Consider the following 21,948-nt stretch of genomic DNA (forward strand, 5'->3'; position numbering starts at 1 on the left):
GGCATCCTTCATCATATTCAGTTTCTTGTGCTGCCCTCGTGTACTCACGCACTCATCTTGGGATGGGACTTGCTTTCTTCAGCGTCAGCTTTCATATCTTGTCGTCAGCGAGTCATCCATATGACAGACACTGAGTTTCCATCCGATGTCGCTCCTCACAGCTTCCGTTTAGTCACAGCCTCTGACTGTTGTATTTCGCCGGGAGATGAGAATATTATTACACTGGCTTCTGACACCGTCGTTAATGGTGACGTGTTCATTGCTCCATCTCGTCGCTGCATACCCACGGGGCTTACCATCGCGCCTGGCCTTGTGCGCTTTAACGATGGTAGAGCTTTGGTCGCCGCACTTAATCCAACTTCTTCGCCAGTGATGCTGCCCCAGGGCACTGCAGTGAGTTGTTTCGCCGACACCGAGCCTCTCTCTCTGGTTTCCCTTCGCGCAGAATCGCCACCTTTGTCTGCTTCAACTGATCATAAGGCTGCGACAGCTGCTTTAAATGCGACCATAAATCCCCATCTCACTGCTGAGCAAAAGAGAGACCTTTTAGACCTTCTTCAAAAGCATAGCGTTTCGTTTGACGTACACTCCAAGGTTCTGGGCCGCACTTCCGTCGCAGTGCATCGCATCGAGACCGATGGCAGCTCCATTGTGCGCCGCCGCCCATATCGCGTGTCTTCGGCGGAACGCAAAATCATCGAGGACAACGTCAACGACATGCTGAAACGCGACATCATCCGACCTTCATCCAGCTCTTGGTCATCTCCTGTGGTGTTGGTCCGGAAAAAGGACGGCTCTGTACGATTTTGTGTCGATTACAGAGCCCTTAACAATATCACCAGAAAAGACGTATATCCGTTACCAACAATCGACGATGCCCTCGACTCCCTTCAAGGCGCAGAGTATTTCTCTAGTCTCGACCTCCGGTCCGGGTATTGGCAAATACCTATGCACGAAGCGGACAAGGACAAAACAGCTTTTGCAACTCCGGACGGCCTTTATGAGTTCAACGTAATGCCCTTCGGATTATGCAACGCTCCTGCAACATTCGAGCGCATGATAGACACTGTTTTACGTGGCCTCAAGTGGAAAACCTGTTTATGTTATCTAGACGATATCGTTATTTTTTCTTCCACTTTTTCGCAGCACCTTGAGCGTTTGGACGAAGTTTTAACATGCATTTCGAATGCTGGACTTCAGCTCAATACAAAGAAGTGCCACTTCGCCAGCAAAAGTATCAAAGTGCTGGGCCACCTTGTCAGTAAAGATGGCGTTCGACCAGACCCGGACAAGATTGCTGCCGTGATTCGTTTCCCTCGCCCCGAAAATCAAAAACAGTTGCGAAGTTTTCTTGGCCTGGCTTCTTACTTCCGCCGCTTCATCAGTCACTTTGCTGCCATTGCGTCACCATTACACAAGCTTCTCACGTCGGGAACGGCCTTCGCTTGGACTGATGACTGCGAGTGTGCTTTCCAAGCTCTTAAACGTGCGTTGACATCAGATCCCGTCCTCCGTCACTTCGACGAGAGTGCCCCCACTTTTCTGCACACAGATGCAAGCGGCCATGGGATCGGTGCTGTCCTCCTACAACGCGACGACACTTCACGAGAGAGAGTTGTTGCATATGCCAGTCGCGCCCTAACACCTGCGGAGCAGAACTACTCGATAACAGAGCAGGAATGTCTTGCTGTAGTTTGGGCCATACAAAAATTTCGACCGTATCTTTATGGACGCCACTTCACTGTGATTACCGACCATCACGCTCTATGCTGGTTGTCCTCACTGAAAAATTTGTCTGGACGCCTAGGTCGTTGGATACTTCGTTTGCAAGAATACACTTTTGACGTTGTGTACAAGTCTGGCAAACAGCATCAAGATGCCGACGCTCTCTCTCGCTGCCCTCTGCCACTTTCTTCTCCGACCACGCACCCTCGTTGCTCATCAGGTGATCATGAGCCTTCATCTTCACTGACGTTATCGCCCTTGGCAGTTCCTGAGTCGCTGTCTTCCATCCGCTGCACTCAGTTCGCCTCGTATCAACGTGATGACCCCTATTGTAACCGCATCATCGGATACCTCAGTGGAACGTCTTCACCTCCTAATGCCAGACTACGTCGACAGCTAAGGCAATTCAAGCTGGAAAACAATGTGCTGCATCGCTATACTTACAATAGCAATGGGCATAGGTGGGTGCCAGTACTTCCCCGTTCGCTGCGAACACAAGTTCTCGAAGCACTGCACGACGACCCGTCCGCTGGCCACTTGGGGTTTCACAAGACGTACAACCGTGTTAGGAGCCGCTTCTTCTGGCCTGGCCTTTCTACCTTTGTGGCCAAGTATGTCGCTTCTTGCGCACTTTGTCAACGCCGGAAACGACCAACTTCACCTCCTGTTGGCCTGTTACAACCCATCCTATGTCCCGAAACACCCTTTGCCGTAGTCGGAATAGACCTGGTCGGGCCACTTCCCATAACGCCAGCAGGTCATCGGTGGATTGTGACAGCGGTCGATCACCTCACACGGTATGCGGAGACCGCCCCTCTACGCACTAGTTCTGCGTCCGACGTGGCCGCCTTCTTTTTGGAAGCCATAGTTTTGCGCCATGGTGCACCTCGCGTGCTGTTGAGTGACCGCGGCAAGACCTTTTTGTCGACAATTCTTGAAGAAGTGCTGAAGACGTGTGGCACAGTTCATAAGAGGACATCAGCCTACCACCCTCAAACAAATGGCCTAACGGAGCGATTCCATCGTACGCTAACCGACATGATATCAATGTACATCGGACCACACCACGATAACTGGGACACAATCTTACCGTTCGTGACGTTTGCACACAACACCGCTGTCCAACGAACTACCGGATATTCACCTTTCTACCTGCTCTACGGTCGTGCGCCGACATTCGCCATCGACGCCTCTTTCTTCAGTGCAACAACAAAAATCTCAACAACAACACCAGAACACTTCGTCTCTAGGCTTGAGGAATGTCGGCAGCGTGCTCGCCTCAACACAGAGGCCAGTCAACAAGACCGTAAGCAGCGTTATGACAGCTTTCATCGCGACGTCACCTTCCATCCTGGCGATGAAGTACTACTTTGGACGCCTGTTCATACTCCTGGATTGTGTGAGAAGTTTCAATCACACTTCCTTGGACCTTACGTTGTTCGTGAACAAACAGCCCCAGTGAACTATCTTGTCACCCCCGTCGAGGTCTCTTCGGACCGTCGTTACCGTGCTTCTGAGATAGTGCACGTATCGCGTCTCAAGCCATTCGTTCGGCGTACCTTTCCCTCCTAAATCGCGGCCGGGCCGGCCGCTCGCGCGCGCGGGGAGATTAGTGTGAGCATTGTTTATGCCCTTCATGTTCTCATATGTACATACTCATCATCACCAACTGTGTTTGTGTTGTGGGGCTCATACTCGGGACAATAAAGAAGAGTCTTGAGAGTCCTAAACGTTGCCTCACAGAATGAATGAAAAATCCACGCGGAATCTTCTTTGAAATTGCTTCATCGAAAGCTTTTAAAGGGCCCCTCACCAGGTGACCTAACGAATTTTAGTTAGACAGTGGAAGTTGTTGCGAGATGCAATGCAATGTTTCTATTCGGTCCATTAGAAGCTCAGAAAACCAATGTTTTGAGGCGGCGCGAAACCATAATGCGAGGAGGCGAACTGCATACCCTTGCCGCTCGCCCCGTGTAGCCTTCGCCAGCCAAATCTCTTCCCTGCCCTCTTCGGCACGCGAGCAGGAGGATCACATGACGCATACGCATGAACACATCATGCGCACACGATGTCACGAGCGCATGACGTGCGCGAAGACCGAACCAGCCCGAACCCTCGAGACGCGAGCGGTGTTGTGGCGGCGTTCTTTGCGCTTCATTTCTGCAAGTTAAGCCGAATGCGCCCTCGCCGATCACTTGGCTTTAAAGGGCCCCTCACCAGGTTTTACAATTTTGAGCTGACGAGCGCAATGCATACACTGGGCGTTCACGATCACGTCTGCGGCCGTATTCTCTTACACCAGCGTTTTGTAGTTACGCCAGATAGGATACAAAACAGCTGCCAGCCTCACTTCGTGTAACACTACCATTGGTTGCTGTCGCATTCATTGCTTCGCCCTAGCGGTGAAACTGACTTTTTAGATGCGAAGCAGCTTATGCCGGAGTTCAATCCGGTGTGCGGAGTGACCACCTTTACTGCGCATGCGCAAACCCTCTCCCTTTATCTGGAGATGGTGTAATTTTCTCCGTTCGTCAGCGTCTGGAAAGGTCTCACAGCAGCCGCATCACGCAGCCACCGAAATGCGAGTTTGGCATTGAAGGGCCCCTAAATCACCCAGAGGTCGAAATTTAGTTGTGGCTATAGTGAACTAGATTATATCTATTCTAGTTAACTATATGTTTGTGGCGTTGCAGTTGTGCACGAGTCTACAGCGAACGCAAGCGGAGTTACACGCGTCTGCTCGTTTCACTCTTTCCTTGGCTGCACTGCGTTCGTCGGCTCGTCTGTCCACCTCTCCGAATGCGTTCCTCAGCGTCCAAGGTGAAAACGCAAGAAGCACGCGCATGTGCTAGCAGAAAGCAGGTTCTTGTTCGCCCAATGACAGCGTCTGTTGCTCCCGACGTCACATAATCGGATAGGTGACGTCACGACGACCGTTGCGGATAGCGGGAAGGCACGGAGAGGAGCATATGCGCGTCTGTTGGTGGTTTGGGGGCCTTTTAAATTTTCGCAACGTCAAAATTTTCCTGATATTCACAATCCTCCATGTCGACTTTCCTTCTTGTCCCAGAGAGAGTTTTTAGATGCGAAGTATTTCTTGCTCGGGGGTATGTAAGGCGGCGTGGTAATCCTCACGCAGCGTTGTCCGCACTCACACTACGCATGCGCGACTCTCCTCCTTCCCTCTCTCCAACAGCTGCAGGTTACTCTCTCCACTTCTCTACCAGCACCTGCTTGCGCTTCTCCTGCGTTCTCGCTTCTGCTCTCACGGCGCATACGCTACTCTCCTCCTCTAGTCTCCTCTCCGCTGCGCGCGTTCAGTCCAGCGCTTGCCTCTGTTGCGGGCTCGATGCGGGCTCGACATGCCGAAATTCTCTCGTGCGCAGCGCCGCGATGAGGGCCAGCGCATGCGCCTCCCCTCCTCCTCTTTCTCCTCTCCTACGCTGCCTCTCTCTCGCGAGCCTGTCGACGTTCCCCGCACGCCCTGTGAGAATTAATGGCCAGGCTAGAGGGAAGACACGACGCGCGTAGTGTTCCTCTTCGCGTTCCATGACGCGAGGTCGGTAGCATGCCCAGCGAACGCCAACGGAACGCGATCGTGCAAGTGCTCCGGCTTCGCATCGCCTCATGGTCCCCTTTAGCGGGAGATGGTGTAATTTTTATTCCACTATTGCGAAATTCAGCGAAGCCTTCATGGAAAGTGTGCACCTCTTGCATATTCTTTGTGCCCCGTGTACAACGCATTCATATGGTTGAGATACAGTCACGTTCTGCAAGCGTAGGTGAAGACGCGTATGCAAAATCGTAACGCAGAAACGATTTTTTTTTTCAAGCACGCATTTGACACGAATTGTTATAGACCTGAAGGATTTATGGTCGACGCGTTTTCCCGGGACTATCGGCGTAACTCGCTACGCAGCTCCTCGCGGGCATGTTCTACAGAAAGTCGGCACTACTCACCTCAGGTCCACTAAAAAAACGTATGGCAGCTCCGCTACCGTGATACCTGAGGAAGTGCGTAGCACGGGCCACCCAGCGATTCCCATTCGTAGAGTTCCCACTGCTCCGTTTACCACACCGACGATGACGTTAATGTTTGAGGTAATCAAAGTAGGGTTTCCCCGGCACGAGTAGGACCTTGTTAGTGAGATACGCGGACTCGGTATGCGACATGCGCACTACTTTTGGATGCGCTTTATCGACTTCCTGCTTGTCACGGCAGTTGAGATAGGCGTGCGTCGTCTGCAGCGAGTTTCGTCACGTTATTTGCCCTTTCCGATGTAGCGACCAAGTGCCGGCGAAGTGCGCGTGGGAGGAGCTATCATGCTTTCGGAGAGGCGGTGGCGCCATCTTTTGTGCGGCACGGGAGTCAGGCGCATGCCTCCGAAGCGTTTTTAGCAATTTTAAGTTAATTGTTGCGATTACTTCTTGGTTATTTTTGTTATACAACTTTAGACCTTGTTCGTTCACTTGAACCTGGTTTTGAGCATTGTTAGCCTACCTACGGCCTGTATTGAGCGCTTTACTGGGAGCGTGATCACGCCACATATGAGATGCATGGATGGACGACAATGCGGGCCCCCAGAAATGCTCCGCACTCAAAATGAAGAAGCTGTCTGTAGCTAGCCTAGCGGATATGTGCCACTGAAATTGGACAAGCCCCATCACCATAAGTCGGAAAACACACTCATGAGCCGACTCACTCAAACTCACTCAGACACAGGCCGTGAGTCTGCGTGAGGCCAGGTGAGTAATATTTTGGCAAGTCCGAGTGAGTCCGGTTGAGGAAAATTTTGGAGAGTCTGAGTCCGAGGTGGGTACGGTTCAGGAAAAAATTTGGAGATTCTGAGTCAGAGTGAGCCGTAGGTGCGAATATATTTCTTGAGTGAGTGTAAGTGAGCCCCACTTTATGTTTATTTTTTGCCAACCTATGACGGCTGATCACCGAGAAGCCCATGATCGAGAAGGCACCAGTTATTGTAAAACGGCGCTTGCAAAAACGCACGAGAGCAGCGCACCTTTGAGGGCCTCCGCTTGTGCACACGAGGTGGCATGATGAGGCAAGTAAATAGCGCCCCTCGATGCCAGCGTTCCTTCGCACAGGGTGATGACACCCAGTGACCGCGCCGCCGCCATGTTGGGTCAAACAGTGTAGCTACTGCGTGGTGGGGTGTTGCCATATTTGGGTCAAACAGTGGACGCTGCGTTGACCGCGCCGCCGCCATATTGGGTTAAACAGTGTAGCTGTCGCCTTGTGTGGTGTTGCCATACTGGGTCAAACAGTGGACGCTGGACCACCCACTGACAGCGCCGCCACCGTATTGGGTCAAACAGTGGAGCTATCGCGTTGTGTGGTGTTGCCATGTTGGTTCAAACAGTGGTCGCTGTCACGACCCTCTACGAAGGAACGCTGACATCGAGGCGCCCTAAGTAAAGCTCATGGTTGAGACGTATAACTGCGTTTTTTTAAAGGAAACGATTCAGATTAGAATGACAGAGAGAAGACAGAGAGGGAGAGAATTTAGCCGACGTATACAAATAGTTGACTTGCTAGTCTGCGTGCAGAAGGAGATTGGAGACGGAAAGACAGGAATATAGCAAAAATATCAAATGAAAAAAATGATAAAATAGGATAAACAAAATAAAAAAATAAGACTGACTTTGCTCGCTCTTGGGCGGGGACGCGCGCTGGTGCAGTCTTTCATCGTGTACATGCAAGGTGCAACTAAAGTATGTCTAGCTCAAGAATCTAGCTGACCTACACTACCTAAATATGTAAACATAAATTTCATTGCAAGCCTTTGTTGCGTGACGCAGACTAAGGGGCATAAGGCACAGTCAAACGATAAAGTTATCTGCGTAATAGAAAGCTTGTAATGTTCATAGGGCGCACCCTCATCGCCTTACCCTCGACACTCAGATTAAAGATGGTTGGTTGATCCCTCCGTCATAGGAATCGGTATAAAACGAAAGGGATACATGTCACAGAAGTAGTTTATTGTTTAAGCCCATGATCATGATTCAACCCTTGCGGTAGCTGAAGTTCTTATGGACTCCGCATATGGTGAGTCGCACGCAAAGATGGCATCAACAAGCCCATAATAAACACCGATACTCGATATGCACTCCTTCAAAGCGTCGTGAAATCCGAAGAGAGACGCTACGCGCGTCGTGTCTTCCCTCTAGCCTGGCCGTTACTTCTCACAGGGCAAGCAGGGAACGCGGTGCGACCAGTGCGACAGCCAGGCGAGCGTCGCAGAGCTATTTGTCGATATGGATGGATGATATGAGCGAGGCTTGCTTTAAACCGCCACCTCGCGGTGTGTTAAAGCGTTGACGAAATTAAACTTGTATTGGAAGCGCGCCGAATGGAACGGTCGTTGCAACGGCGCGTTTTTTTTTTTTTTTCGAGCCTGGTGGCACAGATGTCACCGCCCCGTCATAAAGGGGACGCTCATAGCATCCATCCACCCAAGATCACTGTGAGAGGCAAGTGTGAAAGATAAAAGGCGCGTTCATGTCGCCTCCGTAATGTGTTTGGCGATAGCTCAGTGGGCTAAACGCCGGCCAGCCATCGTCGCGGGCCGAAAGGTCATGCGTTCGATTCCCGTCAGCGGAACTTTTTCTTTGCCATCTGATGGCATTCATTTTGATGACGTACTTCCGTGACGGAGATACGTCATGAAAGTCTTGGTGGGCCGCGGCATAAAACACTTCCGTGTTAAAATGTGTTGCACAGCATTGATTTGGCGCTTGACCGAAACAGTACCGTAAGCCGTCTCCATGGACAGTGTTATACCAGTGTCACGCGGACACTAAAAAGTCTTTTAAGCAAGAATACTTTTTCCGAAAAAGAGTTCCGCGCGCTGTCACACGACAGAGACCGATCTCCTTTTCAGAAGCGGTCTTTCCTGGAAACGGCGTTCGACGAACTCTTTCACGGCGGTAAAGGAGTAGCCTCGAAACCAGTGGGCGCCAGCATTTATGAAGTGGTGAAAAAAACCGACAACTCTTTATTACGGTGTCACTTGGGCTCACCATAAAAATAAATTTCATTTGTCCTAAGCAGCGTAAGAAAACCGTTTAAACTTTATTTCTTGTGTACTCTCGTAAACAGGGCGAACGGGTTGGGGTTATGGCCGCCCGCATAGACGCAAGACGCGAGCATGGACGCGAGTGAGCGCGGAAAGGCGATCGCCGGTGTGCAATCAGCCCGTCGCCGCGTGTGCTCGCCGCGTCTGCCTAGTTTTCCAGAGAGAGATGGTACGCTACAAGAGTTGCAATTGTCACTTCTTCCTCCGTACGGTCATCCATGGCGAGGCAGACAAGAGCGCTAACAAGGAAAACAGACGCCCACTGTTGCCACAATAATATATAACGGCCGCCAGTTGTGCAAACGCTTCTTAAGATACTACTGCGTGAACCTTTTTTTTAGGGGCGAAGCTCCTTAAGGCGGCACCCGTTCGTCCCTCGTCGTGCTCGTAGTAGTGAGTAACAAGTCTTACCCTTTGACCTCCAAGGTGGTGCCGGTGGGAGATTTCTCCTGTGCGTTGTTGAACAATAAAAAATTCGCAGCGTGCGCGTTAACTAAAAGCCGAATTCTTCTGTCTCTGTAGAAGTGTAAGTGTTAGCTAAAAGCCGACTTCTTCTGTCTCTCATTCCCATTAGCAGCCATTGTTTACCTCCAAGGTAGTGCCTGGTGATATTTCTCCTGTGCGTGATTAAACAATAAAAATTTTGTTCAAAACGCCGTTGATTGATGAAATAAACCAACGAAAGACGCCAGATGTTTTGTAAAAACAAAACGAAAGAACGCCAGATGTTTCTAAAGCAAAACGAAAAAGACGCCAGCTGCTTAACGAAAGACGCAAGGTGTTTTCTAAAGCAATGGTTTTCTAAACAATGAAAATTCACAGCGTACATGTAAAATTAAAGTGAGCTGCAAGTCGTCATAACTCATCGAACCTTTAGTATAAACGCGCCCGATCTCACGTCGGTGATGATGTACTGGGCAGAATTCACGGAAGATTCACGGTTTACCGATGAACCTCCGCAGCTTCGCCCACTCATCATCATTCACTCCGTGGATATGCTGTGATTTTTTCTTTTTTTTTCAACTGGAGTTGTTTAATTTATGTCAACTAACGTGCCATACAATAAATTCGGCCATCTTCTGTCGGAATACATAATTTTCTTTTCGCTGGTTCTGTTTTGAAAGCGAGCGCCACTATTTCGGTAGTGCATTCGGAAGCAACCTCTAAAAAGAGATTGTCGGTGCCGTGTGACTGCGAGGGAACGCCTCTTCCTAAAAAGTCTTTCAACATAGTAAAAGACCGCTTACGTAAACGAGTTTTTGCGCGCCCGTGTGACGCGGGTATTAGACGAAGCCGATGGCTCAGAGTATCGAGATGTCGAGGAGTTCTGAATAGGAGCGTTGACCTAAGATGTGGTCGATTGAGTACTCATTACTATGTGTGCAGCTCTCCTCGTATAAAGCTGACAAAGGCAGGCAGACACTGTCGATGGAGCCAATTGCAAATGGACACATCTAGCTTAAGTCATCCTGAAAAGCCTCCGTGCTCGCTCTGCTTACATTGCAGAATTCTGCTGCCTATGTGAGCAGCTTTGCTTGTAACCTTGGCAATGAAAATTCTGCAAAAAATAAATTAACTTTCCACTTTATCCTTTATTCAAACGACTACATGATAAGGCAAATGCTTGAGATTGGTGCCGTTTAAATGTCTGACGCGAATTCCTCACCAAGCAAGGGGCAGATTCAACCAAACGAAGCCCTGCTAGCTAACGTCGCATATACAATAACTCTACTTGCAACCATACCATGAATGAATGAATCAATCAATCAGAAATACTCGCGTAATTTCCTTTGAAAGTTGCTTCATTGAAGGTTTTTTAAACCTCCTTGGTTGCAGTTTTCCACAGAACGCTGTCTTCGGGCGGCGTCGGCATAGCGTCTTTCGTCTTCTTCCTAGCGTTCGTCAGCGTCTGGAACGGTGCCACAGCAGCCGCATCCGGAGGCCACCGAAATGAGAGTTTGGCATTATACCGGCGCCGCGTCAAAAATTGTCTCTGTCACGCACAATCGTCCTCGTCGACTTTCCATCTTGTCCCAGAGAAAGCCTTGATTACACTATTACGAAATTCAACGAAGCCTTCGCTGAAAGTGTTCTCCCCTTGCATACGCTTTGTGCCGCATGCACAACGCATTCCTGTGGTTGAGGTGTAGTCACGTTTTGCAAGCGTGGGTGAAGACGCGTATTCAGGACCATAACGCAGAAACGATCATATCTTCAAGCGAATGCTTTCATACGAATGGTTATATACAAAGGCGTGCGCACAAGGGGGGCAGGGGGGGGGGGGCGAAGCCCGCTAGTCACCTAAGGGGGGCGCAATGTCCGCCCATACTTTTGCTCGAACGTACCCGTCCCGTCAGTGTTTATTGAGCAGGATTATGGCCAGGCAGGTTTATGAAGATAATGACAGCCGAAATTCCCTTATGTTGCATTCCTAGAACTAATCACTTCTCATCTTTACTCCCAGAAAGCCAGGGACCAAAGGCAGGCCCTTGTGAAAATCCCGTCATCGCTTTATTTTTTATCCACATTGGAAGCATGTTGTCGTCTGGACTCTACCAACAAGTTTCATCGACTCTGCGATGAAACTTTGCCACCCCCCCCCCCCCCAAAGGGAACTCTGCGCACGCTTATGGTTATAGACCTAAAGGATATGAACAGCAAAACTGTTTATGATCGAAGTTTTCCATGGCTATCGGCGTTAACGTGGCACGCAGCTCCTAGTGGGGCCACAGAAACTGGGCAAGCCCCACTAAGGTCCGCTAAAGATGAAGCTGTCTATAACTAGCCCAGTGGATATATGCTACAGATATCAGAAATTAGGGAAGCCCCACGACGATAAAACGACAATCTCACTAATGAGTCGACTTACTCAGAGTCACTCAGACTCTGAGTGAATCTGAGTGATTGGGCTGTGAGTCTCAGTGAGTCCGGGTGAGTAATTTTTTGGCGAGTCCGAGACCGAGTGAGCCCTAGGTGAAAAATATATTTCTTGGGTGAGTTTTAGTAAGCTCCACTTCCTTTTGCCGACCTAGGGTTCTATCTACTAGTCTTCAGCATTACAATCAGCCTTATGTCGACTCATTTTTAAAAAGCCTGTGTCACGATTTAAGAACTCTGCCTCCCCCCCCCCCCCCCGGCCTTCAGTGCCTGTCGTCCCACTCCTTAGTCAGGTTGCTTCGGCTACCACTACCCAAAAGGGGGAGGAGAATCTTGTCCGCGCCCTCTACCTTTCTCCTCGTCCCTACCCTACCCTACAGATGGCTATGCTATGCGTGGTTGACAACTACGGCGCCAAGAACGGCCGGTGAAATGATCTCATAACAGCTTTCGCTGTAAAACTTCATTCCATCAAAAGACGCTACGAACACATGGAAACAGAGCAAAATGAACCGACATACGGTGTCAATGGAGCCAAACGCTTAATAGCACACTTAGTTTAAATCATCCTGATAAAGCCTCCGTGCTCAATCTCGTTACATTGCAGAATTATGCTGCCTATCCGAGTAGCTTTACTATAACCTAGGTAATAAAAATACTGCAAAAGGGTACGTAATTTCTTCTCATTTTATCTTTTATGCAAACGACGACGAGATATGGAAAGTGCTTAAACCGTGCCGTTCAAAAGCCTGCCACGAATTCTACACCAACCAAGGGCCAGGTCCAATCAAACGAAGCCCTGATGGCCATAGCGATGAATGAATGAATGAATGAATGAATGAATGAATGAATGAATGATCCGCTCAGAATCTCCTTTGGGTGTAGCTTTAATGAGAGAGAGAGAATAAACTTTATTGAAGAATTAGAGTACGTGGCTAATCCCGGGTGGAGCCCTCTTGTAGAGCCCCACTGGCCAAGGCGGCTCGCCGGGCCTGGTCTAGGGTCACCAGTTGGCTCCCCAGTGCCAGCTCGGAAAGCCGTGCCTCCCAAGACCACGTTGTGAGTATTTGTAGTGAGCGCACCAACCTATATACTGCATTGGTTGGCCGCTCGGTACATTGGTAAGTGATGTAAGTGTGGCTGTGTGGTCACTAAACCAGGGGCATACCCTTGTTGTGTATACCTGTGGAAAAATTGCGTGTAGTTTTGATATGTGGGGATATGTGTTCGTTTGGAGGCGGCGCCAATCCCGGGCTTGTTGGCTACTTAAGTTGGGATGTGGAGGGGCGTACTGGCGTCTTGTAAGGCGTTGGTTTTCCAATATCTGCCTGCTTGTTACACTTTGATGCGTAAGCGCAGAGGCTTACTGTACGTTTCTTAAACCTCTTCGGTTGCAGTCTTCCCTAGAACGCTGCTTTCGGGCGGTGTCAGCATGGCGTCGTTCAGCTTCTTCCTAGAGCTCGTCAGCTTCTGGATTGGTCCCACAGCAGCTGCATCCCGCGACCACTCAAACGCTAGTGTGGCATCAAGCTTTCGCGAAATATAAATTTTCCTGAGGCGTGCAGTCCTCCACGACGGCTTTACATGTTCTCCCAGAGAAGGCTTTTGAATGCGTAAGCATTTCTATGCAGACTCAACGACAAACTCTGTGAACGTTCGCGCCCGTACACAAAGTCGTCATCAAAAGTTTAGAGACCACTCAACGTCTGAGGAAATCTTGAATTTCCCAGCCATTTTAGACTGAATTTGATCGAATTGCATGGGTGTGGGTGTCCACATCAAGCGGTGCTATAGCTGCCAAACACCAATAGACATTGTGCAAGCTCTCGTATATCAATGTATAGTAAACATTCAACTACTTCTGCGGGGACACGTTGCACTTTCGTGTTATACCGGTTACTTTGACGGAGTGATCAACCATGCTTATTTTTTTTGTTTGTGGCCTTCTGAGGTCCTAACTATTAGGAAAACACGCTAAAAAATTTCTCCGACCAATATCGAAATTCCAGGGCTGAAAGGGCTAGACGCCGCTAGAGAGCAGTCCTCTGGTGATGACGATGATGATGACCTCTTCCAAGAACCGGGCGGCAGGTTGTTTAGGCTAAATACACTACGAAGATAAACGGAACTGGAAATTTAGGTTAAAAATAAAACATCGAATACATGAAAATGCTTAAGGAGCCAGACTATCATCCGAGCTTTCTGACGGAAATAATGACGGATTTCATACCAAGAATGCAAGGATAAAAATAGACTAACATGGCAATCCTTTTGTTTCATATAGACGTAATCGAACACAGTAGAGCAGGCATCCCTGTCCTCGTTTCCCTCTCAATCCACACCTCTCCTTCTTCTCTTCCTTTCCTTGTGTCCCGCGTGGGTGGCGCGCAGATGTTATGGCCTGGCTCAAGCCGGCACGTGCTCTCCGCCACAAGTTTACCTTGTTTCGCACGCATGCTACACAAACAATTGAAAGGGCGTAAGACTCGGCCTGCGTGCGGAGTTTGAAAACCGTCTTGCGTCATTTTGCATCCAGTAGGTGTCACTTCGTAGCGGCATTCACTATTTACACTCCAGCAACATTTCTTGTTTGACGATTTTTCCCCACTTGAAGTATCCCATCCTCCCCCGAACTTGTCTTCTTCGGGCTTGACTATTCATTAGCGCCTATTACGTTAGGTACCTAATAAATATGGTCTATGAAACCGTTACGCACTCGTGTTTGTAATCTTTCTTCCACCTTCCCAAAGAGCCCTAGCTCTATTTGTCAAAAAGACAGAATTGTATAAACTGTATGAGTATGCACTGATTCGGCCTTTCTGAAAGCACCCGCCAAAAATGTCGGTTAGTCGACGAAAGACTCTCATCGATAGGGATTCATCAATTAATGACTATGGTGGCGGACGCAATTATTAATTGACTAAAAATTGATCAACCATACCCATTCTTTTCAAAATTGTATGAAAATTGCATAGGTCGCCAAACTCACTCATGAGTCCACTCACTCAGATTCACTCAGACTAACATCGGGCCGTGCGTCTGAGTGAGTCCGGGGGAGTAATATATTATTGAGTTCGAGTCCGAGTGAGTCCGATTGCGGAAAATTTTAGTGAGAGAGTCCGAGCGAGTCCGGTTCAGAAAAATATTGCCAAGTCCAAGTCAGAATGAGCCTTAAGTGCAATATATGTTTCTTGAGTGAGTCTGAGTGAGCTTCACCTTTTATTGACGACCTATGGTCCTATTAGTAAATCTTTAGCGTTACCATCAGCCTTATATCGGCTTACAAATATACTGAAGTCTACTCACAAATATCTGAACGCACTAGCGCTCATGCACCACCTCAATATTTATTGAACAGAAACGTGAGTTCAGGGGTGGGAAGGGTAAGTCGCGTAATCCGTAAAAATGTCCTTACTGAATTAAAACTAATAACTTGTATATGAACGTAACATATCAAAAGGCGTATCGTAAAGCACCACTTATGGGATATATTGGCATTAAAGAGCATTGACACCATGATCGGAAAAGCCAATTTTGCGCTAACGGACTCGTGAGTCGATTCGCTCAGGCTCACTCAGCATCGGGTCAAGCCGTGACTCTGAGTCTGCGTGAGTACGGCTGAGTAATATGTTGGTGAGTTTGAGTCCGAGTTAGTCCGGTTGAGGAAAATTTTGGTGAGCCTTAGTCTGAGTGAGCCCTCAGAGCAAACTACATTTCTTGAGGGAGTCTGAGTGAGCTCCAATTTTTGCCGACTTATAGAAAATTGTAAAAAAAATCTGATTACTGCAGATTCGACAGTGACGAGACTGCCTATGACACGCAGACTCTGAATACGCACAAACGAAGCGCTGAGCATTTATTTAAGCACTGTTCGTAAACCTCCTCTAAACCAATTGCTGCTCCCGTTATCGCAGTACGCAATACGGAGTGAACGCTCTAGCGTCGAAGTAACCGACAAAGCGCAACTCATCGGTGAAGTATTAGGAACCATAAATAGTACCAAGCCCGGCACTGATAATCTGAAATCGCGTGCCACCCCTCGGGTGACTACTCACGACCTGCGCTTTGCGCTTACGAAAACAATACGGCCAGCAAAAATGAACGAAGTTGATTTGTATACACAACAGGCTATCGGCGTTGTTGCAAAAACGGCACATGAAGCGTGCGGTTATTTACATCCCACATTCGTACAGGTAAGGCGCCAGACTGAACATGCAAATAGATGCCCGCTTTTTTAGCTGCAAGCGGACTGGAACGCACCAGCGTCATCGCCACGGCTTGAGCTAAATCAACAGTCAGCCATAAGTAATGTGACAGCCTCAGGTTACAATGCCGTAAAATCAAAAAGAACACGATGCACTGAGCGGCTTTCGAGCAGCGCCCATTGACTCCACAAGGTGGCGGCTTGGGCTGGTTTGTAAACCATTCTTGACCAATAAAACCTTTTTCGGTGCGCAGAATGCTTGAAGGAAAGAAGGAACAAGATAGGACAGAGCGCACAGCAGAAGACAGGGCGCTCTGTCCTATATTGTTCCTTCTTTCCTTCAAGCATTCTGCGTACTGAAAAAGGTTTACCGTTGACTCAATGTCTCTGAAACAATGCCACGTCGAACGTGGCTTTCAACATACAAGCTCTTTACAAGCGGTGCCTCTTCGTCAAATTTCCTGCAAGGTTTTCAAATCATATTGGATCACTTAATCGAGAGGTAGCGCAGGGCCCCAAGTGTAAATATGATAAACTTCTGTCAGTGAAATGTGTCACAACTACAGGTCCGCACAATCTTTATACCTAGTTACGATCGCCTAGTGTACAAGTAAAGCTTCAAATGAAGGCAGGTGTGAACGAACAATCTCAAAAGACAATAGACGCAACAAGACAAAACGCGATGAAGCGGGAAACACCCTAGCTGAAAAAGACGCACTTCTTCGAGGGATTCATCGGAGAATCAATCTTGCAGCGGTACGTCGTCGCGAAGTCGCGAGAGTTCTTCAAGACCGTGTTGCAGTCCACGACGGCTCCCGCCCATGGAGTACTGGAGCAGGCCATGCGGCACAGCGTCATAAAGAACGTCCTCGGCTCGGTGAGCTCGCCGCCGACGTCCAGTCGGTTCAGCGACGTCGCCGCTTCTTCGATGAACGCCTGCCTGACCACCTCCAGGGCCGGAAGATAAGGCAGCAGCGCCTTGTTCGTCACGCTCGTCGTGGGACAGCTCAGGCGACTTGCGACGACCTTGCGGCTGACATCGGTCATCCACGACGGCGAGACGACGCGGCCGCCAGCGTCCACCTTGAGGCCCGTCCAGTCCAGGAACCGCATCATCTGGGCGGCGAAGTAAAATCCGATACCGCCGTAGAACATGGAAGGTGTCGCGTTGACGTAGAACAGCGGACCCATCAGCGATGACGCAGCCAGGTCCACGGCGTTGTCCAGGTAGTCGTACCGGATCATCAACGGCGACAGCGTCGGGCTGTAGCTTGCTATCAACGATCGGGATCGACTGGTAGCTCGGCCAGCGAGGGCCGTCCGGCTCTTAATCCAGGTCTTGGCGAAGGACTCGTCCGACGCCGTGCCGTTGGGGAAGTCGTGGAACAGCTGGCCGAGCTCCCGCTCCAGCTGCATCGGAGGCCACAGCCGGACTGTCAGGGCTCGAAGCTTTTCCACGGCGACGTGCTTGTCCTGCTCCGCGAGCCACCACTGGGATTTGACCGCCATAGCGGTCCGGTAGACCAGATTTCGCAGCTTGGCTTCCAGGAGTCTCCTCTCAGCGTCGCTGGCGTGCAACTTCCAGTGCAACGTCGCGACGAGCGGAGCGTAGATCTCCGCAACCTGCCTGGCGCAGAACAGCGCGCCCCAGCGGTCCTCAAAAAGGTGTTCAAGACCCGGGTCAACAACTGCGCTGTACTCCTGGACAAACTGCCAGGACAGGTGCGACAGGATCTCGCGGTCCGTGTAGAAGCCAAAGATGGTTCCGATGGACCCCAGGACGGACGCGTCAGCCACCAGGATCTGTTCCTCCATCGCGAACAGTGTCGACTCGTCCGCGACGTTGGCGTTCAACTTGTCGAGCCACTCGCTGGAGGACACGTTGGCCGTGTAGTAGCCAATGTCCGAAATCGGGATCTTCATGGGCTCCAGAGTTTCCTTGGTTGCGCTGTGTAGTAGCGCCCTAGCGATAGAGTGCTCGGTCTTAATCACGCGCTCGATGTCATCTTGGGGCGGATGCCGCGACGAGGACTCGTTGGAAGCGCTGTTCGTCGAGAGAAGTACATCGCGGTGGTGCGTCCAGTATGCGAGGTACGCGTTCTGCATCACCAGGTAAGTGTGCCTGGCCACGAATCGCTCCACGAGGGCCCTGGGAGCCGGGTACAGCGCCAGGCGACGCTCGCTTCCGTTGTGCTTCCGCAGTATCCGTATTCGCAACCAGAAGCACAGGTCCCACCTGAGATGTTAAAGCGACGCGACGATGACGTAAACGACGTAATGAGAAAGTAACGATGGCCGCTGTAGCTGTCTAGCTCGAGCAGCTGACACCTGAATGGCGGAATCAGAGGATGTAGTAGTAGGAAAGGTTAGGGGGAGAGGGAAAGGGTAGAGGTGGACTATTTACATATGAACACAGAACGCCTAGCGCAATCCATATTTGCTGTTGTAACAACGGCTAGCCCATAACAGCCGACATGAGGTAAAAATAGCCATCTTTTAGGCAACATGCGGCAGTGCACTGGCCGACACTTATCAATAGTAAGCCAACACTTGCCAACATAATCAGTTAGTTATATGTAGCTCAAATCAGCCATTCAGCAATTGTTAACCAACAGAAGCCGACGTGAGCCATGATTTAAACACAACCATATACACAAAATTAGCCAGTGCTAACCATATCTGGCAGTATGCGAGTAAGTGCGGTAGGCTAGGAGACCACCATTTGATGGCCACCGCTCACTATCACTGACGATGTCATGCGACATCTTGCCCGGGTCTCGCGATGCATCGCTGCAGGTCTCGCCGAATTTCTCAGTGCCTCGGCAGGTCTCGCAAACTATCGTCAGGTCTCGCTAAATCTCGCAAATAATCTTAGCTCATGAAACGTGTAAGGGTTTCGCCTTATCAAAGTTCCAGCCACAACGTCTAGCGACCCTCGAGGCCCCTGCGGTGCCGCATGCGAGAGGGACCACACACCTGACCAAAACGCGTTCTTGGGCTAGTTGGTGCATGGTCTGGCGTGCACCAACTAGTCCTACTAATCTTGCACTAGTCCTGTCCTTTTTTGTTCTCGTTTCTTTGTGCCACCAAATTTTAACAGACCATGCACCAACCAGCCCAAGAACGCCTTTTAGTCCATTACATTTCTTCTACAGTGGGCCCTTTTATGTGTCATCTTTCAAATAGCACTAATCCTCTTCTTTCTTTTCCTCGTTTCTTTTTGCCTCGAAATTTTGTCAGACAATACACACCTGTACACGAGCCCTAAGAGGACGCCCAGCGCGCTAACGTCGCAACAGCTGTCGTCCGGCCAGCAAAGGCCCAGCAGGGTGATGAACTCCCGAAAGTCTGCGAGGTCATCGGCACTCGCGCGACGGCCCGGCGCCTGGCAGCTGCGCAGCAGTGCCAGCGGCTTGCTGGCGACCTTGTGCACGTCGATACCGCTGATCAGCAGGTCCTCCAGGCCCCCGAGCCACGCGATGAGGACGTCGTTCAGTTGTGACTCGAGGGCATTCGCGGAGGGATGCGGGCGGCTTCCGCCGGGTGTCCAGGCCGAACACACGTAGGCGCTGAAGTCGCGGCATGGGTCTGCGGTCCGGTTGAGGCCGACGGTGAGCAGGAGGGCGTGACGCTGGCAGTCGCGGCTGTCGCAGGTGGTGCGCCTCGCCGTCAGGGGCTCGCTTCTGGCGCGGTGTCTGGCGGCATTGACGAAGTACAGCGCGCCGAGGGCGAACGCCAGAATGACGAACATCGAGCAGATGGCCGCGAAGTAGAAGCCCTCGGCCGCATCTCGAGATGCGCGGTTTGCACTCTGCATCACAGATAGACGAACGCGTGAATACGCGTGCATATGTAAAGCTCGAATCGTGCGTGGTTTAGGGCCGTATGTGAGGGGGTTTGATTGGCTCCGATTCATTCAAGGTCTATCACCATGAACGCGAGGTATAAAGGACGCTCCCTCGTTCTCATTGTGGCTCTCTGTGACGCAGTAAATCATGCAAGCAAGATCACTAGCACATGCGACTGTCCTGTCTGCATTCTTCTATGCTTTACAATGCAAAGTCGAGCTCAATATGACTTGCAGCACAAGAGCACGTGGCCTCACGAGCTCAAATGCTGCGCATGGCTTCAAATTGCCATCATTTCCACGACTAGATGACTATCTTATTTGACACCATTCTGAAGTGTGAAAACAGAATTTAGTGGTGGAAATACGGGATATAGTGGAAGAAGCTATGGTTGATGCAGGCCCGTAGCCAGGAATTTTTTTCAAGAGGAGGGTGGGGGCCCACTTGCTGAAAGCCTTGACTATTTCAGAAAAAACGCCTATTTTCATGATTTATTTTCGATAAGACACCATATGTTATACCCCCCCCCCCCCCCCCCCCCGGCTACAGGCCTGGGTTGATGTTGGAGCTCGTGAGGCCAAGCGCTCCCATGTTGCAAGCCGTTTGAGCGCGACTGTGCAGTGCTTCCTATAGTGTGATGTATGACAGTCCCAGGTAATTACACTTGCCGTCTCGTAAAGTGACCGTGTACATGTGCCTGCGACCAATGTTAGTACGTATATCGTGCCTGTGGAGTTTTTCTTCGTAACCTTATCCGTTATTGTTGCTTGAGTTTGGCGTACTTGTGATCCCGCAGAAGCCAGACCTACAAAGAGGCACGCCTTCCCATTTCCCTACATTTAACATTTCAATTAAAGAGCTGCGCAGAAGCTATCCACGGTTATTAATAATACAAGTGAACAAGCGAGCATATATGAAAAGCTAATGTACATATATAAGGCGCTTGAAGGCGTACTTTACTTTCGCTGCGGTATGTTTAGATAGCAATTGTGTTTTCCTTTGACGAGAACACCCACGGAACGAGGAAATGTGTCTCAAGGCGCAGTGGTCAGCGTCTAGTGACGTCGCGACTACTGTCCCTACAAGTGTATACACCGGGTGCGCAAATAACGCTCTCTATTCGTTCTATAGCAGCAACGACAAAAACGACAACTGCAACAACTCACCGGCGACGAGCCAGAGGGCGAGCCAGCCGGCGAGCCAGTCGGCGATGTCTTGGTCGTGCCGGAGGTTTCGACCAAGGCCGCTGCGGCCGGGTACGGCGACGGGGGGCCGAGCAGCGACGGAGAAACCATCGACGGCGAAGGCAGCACGGGCAGCGCCTCGTGCGAGAACTCCGTATAGCCCAGGACCTCCGACGAGCTGCCGCCAGCCAAGGGCTTGAGAATGTCTTCGACGGCCTTCATCGTCCCTGGTGTACCGAAGTCTGATTAGCCTTCCTTCCCTGTCTGTCCGCTCCAAATTAGCGCGGCTTGAGCCAGTAACGTTGGCTTGAGCTACACAGTGGATCGGGCCAAGAAGCGGACGGCAGTAGAAACGAAGAATTGAGGTCTTCAACGAGACGAAGCTGCGGATGCACTGTAAGGTACAGGCTGACTATATATGGAGCAAAAGAAAAGCACGGCCAGATCGCGACTTTCTTCTCTTCTTGTTCTTCTTCTTTGCCTCGAGGCTCTTCCTGCACGGGGATGCAAAGGCAACCACGTGCAGCGTTTTCAGCGCAGCTGCAACCCTCTGTGCGGGATCAGCCATAAATCGGAGATCAGTAAATTACAAATGTGAGAAAAAGACATGCTAACCCTTACACACGAACATGCTAACCCTCACACGAAATATATATATATATATATATATATATATATATATATATATATATATATATATATATATATATATATATATATATATATATATATATATATATATATTGGTTAAGAAAAAAAATTCAGTACGCGATCTAAAGGGCCACCGATGTGCAAAACCTCGTCGATGTCGAAGTATCCGGGGACGGGGGACAGAATACCACCACGACGACGACAATCTTCGAAGCCATGCAATACTACAGGGACACCTACCCTAATGGTCACCTACCAGAAGATCCTAACCCATCACAGAAAACGAAGACAACTTTACCCACCATCTCACGAACAGCTTTACAGGTCTCAGGCGTCCGACCTGAGGCGTCTGCAAACGTATACGT

General features: G+C 50.0%; 2 protein-coding genes across 2 annotated transcripts in view; both read right to left on the reverse strand.

Moving 5' to 3' along the window:
• Window positions 1-21,948, reverse strand: part of LOC119405083 (zinc finger FYVE domain-containing protein 9) — a 316,430-nt gene that overhangs the window by 217,714 nt on the left and 76,768 nt on the right. The gene's annotated exons all lie outside the window — the stretch shown is intronic.
• On the reverse strand, window positions 16,600-21,154 carry LOC119405481 (neprilysin-11). The gene is made up of 3 exons (XM_037672314.1): window positions 20,915-21,154; window positions 19,152-19,711; window positions 16,600-18,136 (listed from the first exon to the last, which is right to left on the reverse strand). Exons 1-3 carry the CDS (start codon window positions 21,152-21,154, stop codon window positions 16,600-16,602), a joined length of 2,337 nt encoding a protein of 778 aa, XP_037528242.1.

Source organism: Rhipicephalus sanguineus, chromosome 9 (assembly GCF_013339695.2).
Source record: "Rhipicephalus sanguineus isolate Rsan-2018 chromosome 9, BIME_Rsan_1.4, whole genome shotgun sequence".
Lineage (NCBI taxonomy): Eukaryota > Metazoa > Arthropoda > Arachnida > Ixodida > Ixodidae > Rhipicephalus > Rhipicephalus sanguineus.